This window comes from Fringilla coelebs (genome assembly GCF_963513975.1).
Source record: "Fringilla coelebs genome assembly, chromosome: 27".
NCBI lineage: Eukaryota > Metazoa > Chordata > Aves > Passeriformes > Fringillidae > Fringilla > Fringilla coelebs.
Window position 1 is genome coordinate 956,980 of NC_140053.1, and position 12,982 is coordinate 969,961.

At 47.7% G+C, this 12,982-nt stretch overlaps 1 protein-coding gene across 3 annotated transcripts in view; it reads right to left on the bottom strand.

Moving 5' to 3' along the window:
* ZNF652 (zinc finger protein 652) overlaps window positions 1-12,982 on the bottom strand; it is a 29,696-nt gene that overhangs the window by 5,848 nt on the left and 10,866 nt on the right. For all 3 annotated transcript variants that reach the window (XR_014616784.1, XR_014616785.1, XM_084222338.1), the window contains exons 2-4: window positions 9,543-10,584; window positions 4,841-4,988; window positions 1,364-1,479 (exon numbers count right to left, since the gene is read on the bottom strand). Coding sequence is in view for 1 of the 3 variants with exons in the window: in XM_084222338.1 (XP_084078464.1) it covers window positions 1,364-1,479; window positions 4,841-4,988; window positions 9,543-10,406 (1,128 nt within the window). In the remaining 2 variants the exon portion in view is untranslated. The remainder of the gene's footprint in view (window positions 1-1,363; window positions 1,480-4,840; window positions 4,989-9,542; window positions 10,585-12,982) is intronic.

Consider the following 12,982-nt stretch of genomic DNA (forward strand, 5'->3'; position numbering starts at 1 on the left):
ATTGTGAGGGGACACTGGAATTGAGAGGGAAAAGCTGGAATTAACTGGGGAAAGCTGGAATTGACTGGGGAAAGCTGGAATTGGGAGGGGAAAGATGGAATTGGGAGGGGAAAGATGGAATTGTGAGGGGAAAGCTGGAATTGAGTGGGGAAAGCTGGAATTGGGAGGGAAATGCCTGGCAGGGATGGGGTTTTTCCAGGAAAAAAGGGTTTCTGTGGGTTTCTCTCCACTAGAGGACTCTGCCCCCTCCAAACCAGCTCCCCATGGATTTAACCCCCTCGGTCCCTCCAGAGACCCCTGAGGAGGGACCTGTGCCGGGATCACCCCTGGGTGATTCCAATCCCCAAACTCTGATGGAGCCGCCCCTGGTTCCCACCCCCATTCCCATTCCCAGGGGCATTCCCACCCCATCCAGGGCCATTCCCACTTCCCAAGAGCATTCCCATAGATTTACCCCATGGATTTACCCCATTTAACCCCCTCAATCCCTCCAGAGACCCCCGAGGAGGGACCTGTGCCGGGATCACCCCTGGGTGATTCCAATCCCCAAACCCTGATGGAGCCGCCCTTAATTCCCATCCCCATTCCCATTCCCGGGAACATTCCCATGGATTTATTCCATGGATTTACCCCATGGATTTAACCCCCTCAATCCCTCCAGAGACCCCTGAGGAGGGACCTGTGCCGGGATCACCCCTGGGTGATTCCAATCCCCAAACTCTGATGGAGCCGCCCTTAATTCCCATCCCCATTCCCATTCCCAGGAACATTCCCATGGATTTATTCCATGGATTTATCCCATGGATTTAACCCCCCTCAATCCCTCCAGAGACCCCCGAGGTGGGACCTGTGCTGGGATCACCCCTGGGCGATTCCAATCCCCAAACCCTGATAGAGCCGCCCCTGGTTCCCATTCCCATTCCCATTCCCGGGAGCATTCCCACCCCATCCAGGGCCATTCCCGCCCTATCCAGGGCCATTCCCACTTCCCATGGATTTACCCCATGGATTTAACCCCTCAATCTCCCTCCAGAGACCCCTGAGGTGGGACCTGTGCCGGGATCACCCCTGGGCGATTCCAATCCCCAAACTCTGATGGAGCCGCCCTTAATTCCCATTCCCATTCCCATTCCCAGGAACATTCCCATGGATTTATTCCATGGATTTACCCCATGGATTTAACCCCCTCAATCCCTCCAGAGACCCCTGAGGAGGGACCTGTGCTGGGATCACCCCAGGGTGATTCCAATCCCCAAACTCTGATGGAGCCGCCCTTAATTCCCGTTCCCAATCCCATTCCCGTTCCCGTTCCCACTCCCGTTCCCGTTCCCGTGGTTTTCCCCCGGGATCCCTGCTCACCCACCTCGCAGCGGAAGGGCTTTTCCCCCGAGTGCTGCAGCGAGTGCACCTTGAGGGACATGCTGCGCTTGAAGGACTTGCCGCAGGTCTCGCAGGTGAAGGGCATGTCCTTGGTGTGGGCTGCGGCACAGACAGGGGGGTCACACACCCAGGGAAACCGGGGCTGGGAGGAACATTCCAGAGAATTCCAGAGAATTCCAGGAGTCCCAGAGAATCCCAGGCAGGGCTGCGGCTCATTTGAATTCCCCCGATAATTTCGATTCCCCCGATAATTTCAATTTCCCCAGAATATTTTAATTTCCTTGAATGTTTCAATTCCCCCAATCATTTCAATCCCCCCAATTTCAATTCCCCTGATAATTTCAATTTCCCCAATCATTTCAATCCCCCCAATAATTTCACTCCCTCAATAATTTCAATTCCCCCAATCATTTTAATTCTGCTAATTTCAATCCCCCGCTAATTTCAATTCCCCGATCATTTCACTCCCCCTGATAATTCCAATTCCCCAGTAATTTCAATCCCCCCAATAATTTCAATTCCCCTGATAATAACTTCAATTTCCCCAGAATATTTTAATTTCCCTGAATGTGTCAATTTCCCCAATAATTTCAATTTTCCTGAATATTTTAATTTCCCTGAATGTGTCAATTTCCCCAATAATTTTAATTCCGATAATTTCCATCCCCCGATAATTTCAATTTCCCCGATAATTTCAATTCCCCCAATCATTTCAATTCCCCCGAGCATTTCACTCCCCCCAATAATTTCAATTTCCCCAATAATTTCAATTTCCCCAATCATTTTAATTCCAATAATTTCAATCCCCCAATAATTTCAATTTCCCCAATAATTTCAATTCCCCCAATAATTTCAATTCCCCAATAATTTCAATCCCCCGATAATTTCAATCCCCCAATAATTTCAATTTCCCTGAATATTTTAATTTCCCTGAATGTTTCAATTTCCCCAATAATTTCAATTTCCCTGAATATTTTAATTTCCCTGAATGTGTCAATTTCCCCAATAATTTCAATCCCGATAATTCCAATCCCCCAATCATTTTAACCCCGATAATTTCCATTCCCCTGATAATTTAAATTTCCCTGATAATTTCAATCCTCCCGATAATTTCAATCCTCCCGATAATTTCAATCCCCCCGATAATTTCAATCCCCCGATAATTTCAATCCTCCCGATAATTTCAATCCTCCCGATAATTTCCATTCCCCCAATAATTTCAATCCCCCCAATAATTTCCATTTCCCCAATCATTTCACTCCCCCGATAATCTCATTCCCCCGATAATTTCAATCCCCCCAATAATTTCAATTTCCCCAATAATTTTAATTCCGATAATTTCAATCCCCTGCGAATTTCAATCCCCCGATCATTTCACTCCCCCCAATAATTTCAATTTCCCTGAATATTTTAATTTCCCTGAATGTTTCAATTTCCCCAATAATTTCAATTTCCCTGAATATTTTAATTTCCCTGAATGTGTCAATTTCCCCAATAATTTCAATCCCGATAATTCCAATCCCCCAATCATTTTAATTCCGATAATTTCTATTCCCCCGATAATTTAAATTTCCCATATAATTTCAATTCCCCCAATAATTTTAATCCCGATAATTTCAATTCCCCCGATAATTTCAATCCCGATATTTTCAATCCCCCGATAATTTTAATCCCCTGCTAATTTCAATCCCCCGATAATTTCAATTTCCCCGATAATTTCAACTCCCCCGATAATTTTAATTTCCCTGATAATTTCAATTGCCCTAATAATTCCAATTCCCCCGATAATTTCAATCCCAATAATTTCAATTCCCCCGATCATTTCAATCCCCCGATAATTTCAATTCCCCCGATCATTTCACTCCCCCTGATAATTTCAATCCCCCCGATAATTTAAATTTTCCTGATAATTTCAATCCCCCATAATTTCAATTCCCCCGATCATTTCACTCCCCCTGATAATTTCAATCCCCCCGATAATTTAAATTTTCCTGATAATTTCAATCCCCCATAATTTCAATTCCCCCAATCATTTCACTCCCCCTCATAATTTCAATCCCCCCGATAATTTAAATTCCCCCGATAATTTCAATCCCCCGATAATTTCAATTCCCCCGATCATTTCACTCCCCCTGATAATTTCAATCCCCCCGATAATTTAAATTTCCCTATAATTTCAATCCCCCATAATTTCAATTCCCCCGATCATTTCACTCCCCCTGATAATTTCCATCCCCCCAATAATTTAAATTTCCCTGATAATTTCAATCCCAATAATTTCAATTCCCCCGATCATTTCACTCCCCCTGATAATTTCAATCCCCCTGATAATTTAAATTTCCCTGATAATTTCAATCCCGATAATTTCAATTCCCCCGATAATTTCAATTCCTCCGATAATTTCAATTTCCCCAATCATTTTAATTCTGATAATTTCAATTCCCTGATAATTTCAATTTCCCCAATCATTTTAATTCTGATAATTTCAATTCCCTGATAATTTCAATTTCCCCAATCATTTTAATTCTGATAATTTCACTGCCCCTGATAATTTCAATCCCCCTGATAATTTAAATTCCCCCGATAATTTCAATCCCCCGATAATTTCAATTCCCCCGATCATTTCACTCCCCCTGATAATTTCAATCCCCCGATAATTCCAATTCCCCCGATCATTTCAATCCCCCATAATTTCAATTCCCCCGATCATTTCACTCCCCCTCATAATTTCAATCCCCCCGATAATTTAAATTTCCCTGATAATTTCAATCCCCCTGCTAATTTCAATTCCCCCGATCATTTCACTCCCCCTGATAATTTCAATCCCCCCGATAATTTCAATTCCCCAATAATTTCAATCCCGATAATTTCAACTCCCCCGATCATTTCACTCCCCCGATAATTTCAATCCCCCCAATAATTTAAATTTCCCTGATAATTTCAATCCTGATAATTTCAATTCCCCCGATAATTTCAATTCCTCCGATAATTTCAATTTCCCCAATCATTTTAATTCTGATAATTTCAATTCCCTGATAATTTCAATTTCCCCAATCATTTTAATTCTGATAATTTCACTGCCCCTGATAATTTCAATCCCCCTGGTAATTTAAATTTCCCTGATAATTTCAATCCCGATAATTTCAATTCCCCCGATCATTTCACTCCCCCTGATAATTTCAATCCCCCCAATAATTCCAATTCCCCCGATAATTTCAATCCCGATAATTTCCATTCCCCCGATCATTTCACTCCCCCTGATAATCTCAATCCCCCCAATAATTTAAATTTCCCTATAATTTCAATCCCCCTGCTAATTTCAATCCCCCGATCATTTCAATCCCCCATAATTTCAATTCCCCCGATCATTTCACTCCCCCTGCTAATTTCAATCCCCCCAATAATTTAAATTTCCCTATAATTTCAATCCCCCCGCCAATCCCCGTTCCCAGCCACTCACCAACCATGTGTTTGCGCACGTGGGCCATGGTGTAGAATTTCTTCTCGCAGATCTCGCAGGAGAATTTCTTCTCGGCGTAGCCGTGCACGATCTTGATGTGCTCGTGCAGGGACCAGAGCTTCTTGAAGGATTTGTTGCAGGACACGCACTGGGGGGACACAGAGGGAGCCGCGTCAGGGGGGGACAGGTTTGGGGAAAAAAAGAACAGAAATGGTGAAAAAGGTGCATGAGGGTTTTGGGGTTATGCTGAGGGGAGTGGAAAATGGGGATTTTGGGGTTTATAGCTGAGGGGAGGCAGTGAAAATGTGAATTTTGGGATTTACAGCTGATAGGAGGCAGTGAAAATGTGAATTTTGGGATTTATACCTGAGGGGAATGGAGGCAGTGAGGATGTGGATTTTGGGGTTACACTGAGGGAAATGGAGGCAATGAAAATGTGGATTTTGGGATTTATACCTGAGGGGAGACAGTGAAAATGTGAATTTTGGGATTTATACCTGAGAGGAGGCAGTGAAAATGTGAATTTTGGGATTACACTGAGAGGAATGGAAAATGTGGATTTTGTGATTTACAGCTGAGGGGAGGCAGTGAAAATGTGAATTTTGGGGTTATAGCTGAGGGGAGTGGAAAATGTGGATTTTGGGATTTATACCTGAGGGGAGGCAGTGAAAATGAGAATTTTGGGATTACACTGAGGGGAGGCAGTGAAAATGTCAATTTTGGGATTTATACCTGAGAGAAGGCAGTGAAAATGTCAATTTTGGGGTTACAGTGAGGGGAATGGAGGCAATGAAAATGAATTTTGGGATTTATACCTGAGGGGAATGGAGGCAGTGAAAATGTGAATTTTGGGATTTATACCTGAGGGGAGACAGTGAGGATGTGAATTTTGGGATTTATACCTGACGGGAGGCAGTGAAAATGTGAATTTTGGGATTTATACCTGAGAGGAGGCAGTGAAAATGTGAATTTTGGGGTTACACTGAGGGGAATGGAGGCAGTGAGGATGTGGATTTTGGGATTGCTCTGAGCGGAGGCAGTGAAAATGTGAATTTTGGGATTTACAGCTGAGAAGAATGGAGGCAGTGAGGATGTGGATTTTGGGATTTACACTGAGGGGAATGAAAAATGTGAATTTTGGGATTTACAGCTGAGGGGAGGCAGTAAAAATGTAAATTTTGGGATTGCTCCGAGGGGAATGGAGGCAGTAAAAATGTAAATTTTGGGATTGCTCCGAGGGGAATGGAGGCAGTGCTGGTGTTCTGGTGCCTCCTGATCCCAAATTCCAGCAGCAGGGGAGGGGCACAGGGAGAGCTCCACAGGCCCTGGGGCTGCTGGGCTGGGAGAGTCCAGCTCTGGAGAGGGAAAAATCCAAACCCTGGAGGGGGAAAAATCCAAACCCTGGAGGGGGAAAAATCCAAACCCTGGAGGGGGAAAATCCCAACCCTGGAGGGAGGAAATCCAAACCCTGGAGGGGGAAAATCCAAACCCTGGAGGGAGGAAATCCAAACCCTGGAGGGGGAAAATCCAAACCCTTTCAGTGAGAAGGATCCAAACCCTTGGAGAGGGAAGGATCCAAACCCTTGGAGAGGGAATATTCAAACCCTTGGAATGGAAAAATCCAAACCCTTGGAGAGGGAATATTCAAACCCTTGGAGAGGGAAGAATCCAAACTCTTGGATTGGGAAAATCCAAACCCATGGAGGGAGAAAATCCAAACCCCTGAAGAGGGAAGGATCCAAACCCTTGGAATGGAAAAATCCAAACCCTTGGACTGGGAAAATCCAAACATTTTCAGCGAGAAGGATCCAAACCCTTGGAGTAGGAAGAATCCAGGCCCTTGGAATGGGAAGAATCCAAACTCTTGGAGGGCAAAGAATCCAAACCCTTGGAGTGGAAAAATCCAAACCCTTGGAGTGGAAAAATCCAAACCCTTGGAGAGGGAAGATCCAAACCCGTGGTGGAGAAAAAAAAAAATCCAAACCCTTGGAGCAGAAAGAATCCAAAATGTGGAGAGGGAAGAATCCAAACCCTTGGAGCAGAAAGAATCCAAAATGTGGAGAGGGAAGAATCCAAACCCTTGGAGCAGAAAGAATCCAAAATGTGGAGAGGGAAGAATCCAAACCCTTGGAGCAGAAAGAATCCAAAATGTGGAGAGGGAAGGATCCAAACCCTTGGTGAGACAAGAATCCAAACCCTTGGAGTGGGAAAATCCAAACTCCTGGAGAGGGAAGAGCCCAACAGAGCTGGAGGAGGCTGACACCACCAAATTCCCAAAGCCCCATCCAGCCCTTCCTGCCCCCCAATCCAGGTGTGGCCGCTCCAGGCTCTCCCATCCCGCTGGAAACTCCGGGATCGGCTCCTCCTGCTGCTCCTCTTTGTTCATCCGAGGTCCAAAGCGGCACTGGAGGCTGAGAATTCCTTCCCAAAATTCCTGTGGGATGTCCAGGCAAGCAGCTCCCCCAGGATTTCAGGCAGCTCTTCCTTTTCCCAGCAGCTCTTCCCAAAAAACTTCAGTAAAAATTCCAGTGTGGAAATTCCAGCTTGAGGAAAACGAATCATCTTCGTCTTGGAGTTCATCTTCCCCAACACTGTGCCTGGTCCTGGGGTTTTTGGGGGTTTTTTGGGATTTTTTGGGATCTCTCCACTTCCCAGCCCATCAATTCCCACCCTTTCCCCATCAGTCAGAAGGGCTGGGCGCTGATTAACGAACAGATTAATTAGCTGTGCTGGTTGGGATCTCTGCAGGGCTGGGAATTCTCACCTGGAATTCTGCAGGCACAGAGGGGCAAGCTCTGCCCCCCCCCCCCCCGGGGGGGAAAAAAATTCCTGGAGAGCAAAGAAATTCCACAAATCCCCAAATCCTTGGATTTACAGAGAAAGGGGACAGAATTCAGGATTTAAACACCAACAGTGAGAGGGAGGAAGCACACAGAGCTCAGGAAATCCCCTGAAGGTGCTGACTGTGATGGGTGAAAAAGCAGAAATTACCTGGAAAAAACAGATTTATTCCATCCCCAGGAGGAAAAGCTGGGAGGAGCCAGCCTTGATTTTTCATTTCAGTCCGATATTTAACCAATTTTATTCCAGGACAAAGCTCCCCCTCGACACTTTGGACCCTGAACTGAGGGGAATTTTAATTTTCCCTCAATCCTGTTGGTAATTGGAATAAAAACACATCCCAAAGGCAGGACAGAACAAGAATTGCTGGATTTGTTCTTGGATATTAAAGACCTGAAGGTGACTCTCAGTGCTGCTGGCACTGGGAAGTTTCTGGACCAGATTCCTCTGGATTTAAATCAAAATTTCTACAATTTCTCCTTTTCTTATCACGCAGGTGTAGATGGATATAGGATATTTCACCATTTTATGTGTTTAAAATATTCAGGGATTCCTGCTTAGATTTTAATTCCTGCTTAAATCTTATGCTGTGAATGAACCCCCTGCTTGCTGGGGGCATCTCTTAAATTCCCATTTAAATCCTCCCTGCTGCACTGAACTCTTAAAATATTTCTTTCAAAAGCTGCAAAAATTAAATTTAGATTAATAAATCCTTCCTTGAGCTGAAACTTAAGGGAAAAAAAAAAAAAACAAACCAGCCAAGGGTTACAGAGCTGGGAAAAGAGAAATTGCAATAAATATTCCACGTCTCCCACGCAGTGGGAGCTGAGGATCAACCCAGTTCAGCACTGAAAACAAACAAACAATGAAAAATGTTCAATAAAAAACCCTCCTTGCCCTACAAATTCCAACTGCCCCAAAAATCCAACGGGAGCAGCTGCTGCTGCTGCCAGGATTCCAGGAGGAGGTGGGTGAAAATAAGGCCAAAAAAGCAGATTTGGGGTGCCAGAGGGAGCAGAAACTCCGGAGCTCTTCCCACAGCTCCCAGCAGAGCTGCTCCTCCCGTTGTGGGGGAAATCAGAGCTGCTGGGGAGGAACAAAAAATGAGATTTTTGTGTCTTCAGGGAGATCTGCCGGGGTTTCCTGGCGGGAAGGGGCAGGCTCAGGGTGCAGGGGCTGAATTCCAACCCTTCAGGGGTTTAAACCCCGTTTTAAGCCCAGCTCAGAGCCTGACTGCACTGCTGCCTCGGGGATCTGGCAGATCTCCCATTGCAGGGAATTCCTGGAATGCTGTTTCCCCTGGAAATCTCACCTGGTTTCCCAGGCTGTGGGAACTGCATTTCAGGACATGGAAACCCCTGGAATTCTAAACTCAGCGAGAGCAGGAGGAGGAGGAGGATTTACCACAGAACTTCAGATTTTTGGGACCATTGACTCCAGAGAAGGATTTACCACAGAACTTCAGATTTTTGGGACCATTGACTCCAGAGGAGGAGGATTTACCACAGAACTTCAGATTTTTGGGACCATTGACTCCAGAGGAGGAGGATTTACCACAGAACTTCGGATTTTTGGGACCATTGACTCCAGATTCTGACCCTGCTAAAGGAGCTTTGTGTTCCCAACTCAAGTTTTACTCCTGGAGTAACTGCTCAGAGCAGCTGAGCACGCTTTCCCTGCCATCCCCTCCTTTTGGGAAACCCCAAAACGTGGGATAAGGCAGAGCCCGGGCCCGGCTCAGCACCTGGGGCCGCGCAAAAAGAGATTTTTTTTTATTTTTTCCCCCTCTGAAGCGTCCACCAGCCGGATCCAGGGCACGCCAGGAGGTGTGGGGACCTGGCCAGCAGGCGAGCAGACCTACCTGGATGTTTTTTTCACAGTCAGTTTGCTGGTGGAGGGACAGCTCACTCTCTAGCACAAATTTCTTCCCACATTTGTCGCAGATCTGCATCCGCCTGTGGGTGACGTTCATGTGCTTCTCCAGGTACCAGCGTGTGTTAAACACCCTGGGGCACTTCTCACAGGTCAGAGTCTCCTTCTCCTCGCACTTGGATTTCTGCACAGGCGCCTTGGGCTCCTTTGCAGCTTTCTTCTTACGCTTGGGGGGCTCCGCGCTCTTCCTGCGCCCGCGCGCGGCTCGGGGCGCCGGGGAGGCGGCGGCGGCCGCGGCCGAGGCGGCTCTCCTGCTTCTCCTCTGGCCAACACTAACCTTCTCCACTCTTTTCTCCTTTTTCTTCTGCCTCTCATTCTCCTCATAATCATTACTGTCTTCCGTGGCCTCTTCCCCACTGTCACCCTCCTCCTCTTCCTCACTGCTGCTCTTAAGGACAGCAGTCTCTTTGGACTGGGAGGGGACACCCTTCTCCCCTTTGGACACATTTAAGGTTTGGTTGTTAAGGTTTACCTCCACTATAATCTGCTCCCTTTTGTAAGTCACTTCATCTTCCTCCTCTTCCTCCTCCTCAGAGTCGTCAGAGTTTTCCCTGTCTTCTTTCACAGCCCGGACCTCTCCTACCGCTCTGCTCTCCCTGAAAAACGGCTGCTCCTCCCTCTCGTGGAGGTGGCCCTTGCTCACTTTGCTGTCCACCAGCACCGAGAAGGGGCTCCCTGACTCCCTCTTGTACACCTTGGTGGACAGGTCCAGCTCCTGGCCGGGGTAGAAGGCGGGCGGCCCCTCCTGCGCCATGCCGGCCCCGGGGGGCTCCCCCTTGGCTGCGTGGCTCATCTGGGGGGGCTCATGGGGCGCCCTCCGTCCCGGGGGGGCTGCTCCGGCCCGGCGCCTCTTCCATCGGAGCCCGGCGGGGGCGGGGGGTCCTGGGCGGGCTGCGGCGGGGGTCGGGATCACGGCAGGGGCAGGGCGGGGAGGGATCTTCGGCAGCAAGCGGAGCCCTCGAGCATTTTATCTGCGGGAGACAGCGGGAGGGAGAGCGGCGTCAGTCGGTGGGGAAGGACCGGGAGACAGCGGGAGGGAGAGCGGCGTCAGTCGGTGGGGAAGGACCGGGAGACAGCGGGAGGGAGAGCGGCGTCAGTCGGTGGGGATTGACCGCGGGGACGGGGATGGGAACGGGGATGGGGACGGGGATGGGGACGGGGATGGGGACGGGGACAGCCCGTCCAGGGGGAGCTGAGGGTGGGGCAGGGAGGGACAGACAGCAGGGACCAGGAGAAATCCCGGCAGAGACTGCCGGGGAATGGAAATCCAGCAAGGGATACTCCCCATCAACCGTTCCTCCTGGTTTTTGGGGGCACTGACAGCCCCAAAAAGAGCAGAGAGCAGGAGAATTCCCAGCAGAGATTCCCAGGGAATGGAAATCCAGCAAGGAATACTCCCCATCAACCATTCCTCCTGGATTTTTGGGGGCACTGACAGCCCCACAAACAGACTAGCAGCAGAGTCCCCGGGAATGGAAATCCAGCAAGGGATACTCCCCATCAACCGTTCCTCCTGGATTTTTGGGGGCACTGACAGCCCCAAAACCAGCAGGGACCAGGAGAATTCCTGGCAGAGATTCCCAGGGAATGGAAATCCAGCAAGGAATACTCCCCATCAACCATTCCTCCTGGATTTTTGGGAGCACTGACAGCCCCAAAACCAGCAGGGACCAGGAGAATTCCCAGCAGCAGAGACTCCCGGGGAATGGAAATCCAGGCAGGGGATGCTCTCCACCCACCAGAGATAACCACAACCATTCCTCCTGGATTTTTGGGGGCACTGACAGCCCCACAAACAGCAGGGACCAGGAGAATTCCCAGCAGCAGAGACTCCCAGGGAATGGAAATCCAGCAAGGGAGACTCCCCATCAACCATTCCTCCTGGATTTTTGGGGGCACTGACAGCCCCACAAACAGACTGGCAGCAGATTCCCAGGGAATGGAAATCCAGCAAGGGATACTCTCCATCAACCATTCCTCCTGGATTTTTGGGGGCACTGACAGCCCCACAAACACCAGGGACCAGGAGAATTCCCAGCAGCAGAGACTCCCAGGGAATGGAAATCCAGGCAAGGGATGCTCTCCACCCACCAGACCTGTTTCTCCCAGGTTTCTGGGAGCACTGATGGCCCCAAACTCTGCTCTGCCCCCACAAACCCACCCCAAAACACCCCGGAGCTCTCCCCCAGCCCATCCTCACCCACTCCAGAGCCACATTCCAACCACGGAGGAATTCCTCCACTGAGGAATTTCAGTGGAGCACTAAACCACCTCGGAGATGCTGGATTTTGAAGGATTTGAGGAATTCTCCCTTTGTCTCTCCCTCCCTTCCCCCAGCTCCTTAATCCCCACGGCACAATCTCAGTTTGCCCATCCACATTTTCCCAAGCTGGAATTTGCCCTGCCACTTCCTCCTGCAGGAAGCGCCACGTGGTCCCTCATGGACACAAAGCAATCAACCCCTCACATTTCCCTTTTTTTTTAACTTTTTTCAGCATTTTTTTAGCTTTTTTTAGCTTTTTTAAGCTTTTTTTTAGCTTTTTTTTAGCTTTTTTAAGCTTTTTTTTTAGCTTTTTTTAAGCTTTTTAAGCTTTTTTTTTAAGCTTTTTTCCCCCCACCGGGACAATTCCAATTTGGCAGCTCGGCATGGCAATTCCTGATGGGCTGATCCCACCAGGAATTCTTAAAATTCCTTAATTTTAATTCCTTAAAATTAAAAAAGGCAGGAGATGAAGCAACCAGCGCCTGAATAAGTAATATTAATTATTAATAACAATAAAGAGAATCTTTGGGAAGTGCCACACTGTGGAAGGAAAGGGAAAAAAAAAAATAAACAGTTTGATGATCAACTTCATTAAAACACTCCAGCCCTTCCCAAATTCTTCCAAATTAATTTTCTGGAGGTGCCTGGCAGCACCAGAGCCCATTCCCACTGCTCCATCCTCAAACCCCACCTTCCCAGCCCCACAGAAAACCCTGGAAAGGGGCTGTTAATGCTGGATTTTGGGCACAACTCACATTCAGAGGGAAAAAAAATTATAAAACCTGTTGGTTTTATAATTTTTCCAGCTGGAATTCCCAATGCTACACCAGGAAGCCGTGGGAAGGATGAATCCCAGTTTAGTTTTCCCTTCCAGTGGGATGGATTATTCAGGATTATTCAGGAAATTCCCAGTTCCGTGTAGAAAATGCCTGATTATTTCCTCATCATATTATTTCCTCATCATATTATTTCCTCATCATATTTAGCATCTCTAAGAAGCTGCAGAAGGAAATCAGGAATTCCACTGCAGAGCCAAGAAAAGTAAATTTTACCAAACGGCAAAAAAAAATTCCTGCCAATATTTCACCTCCGCTCCCCAAAGGGAT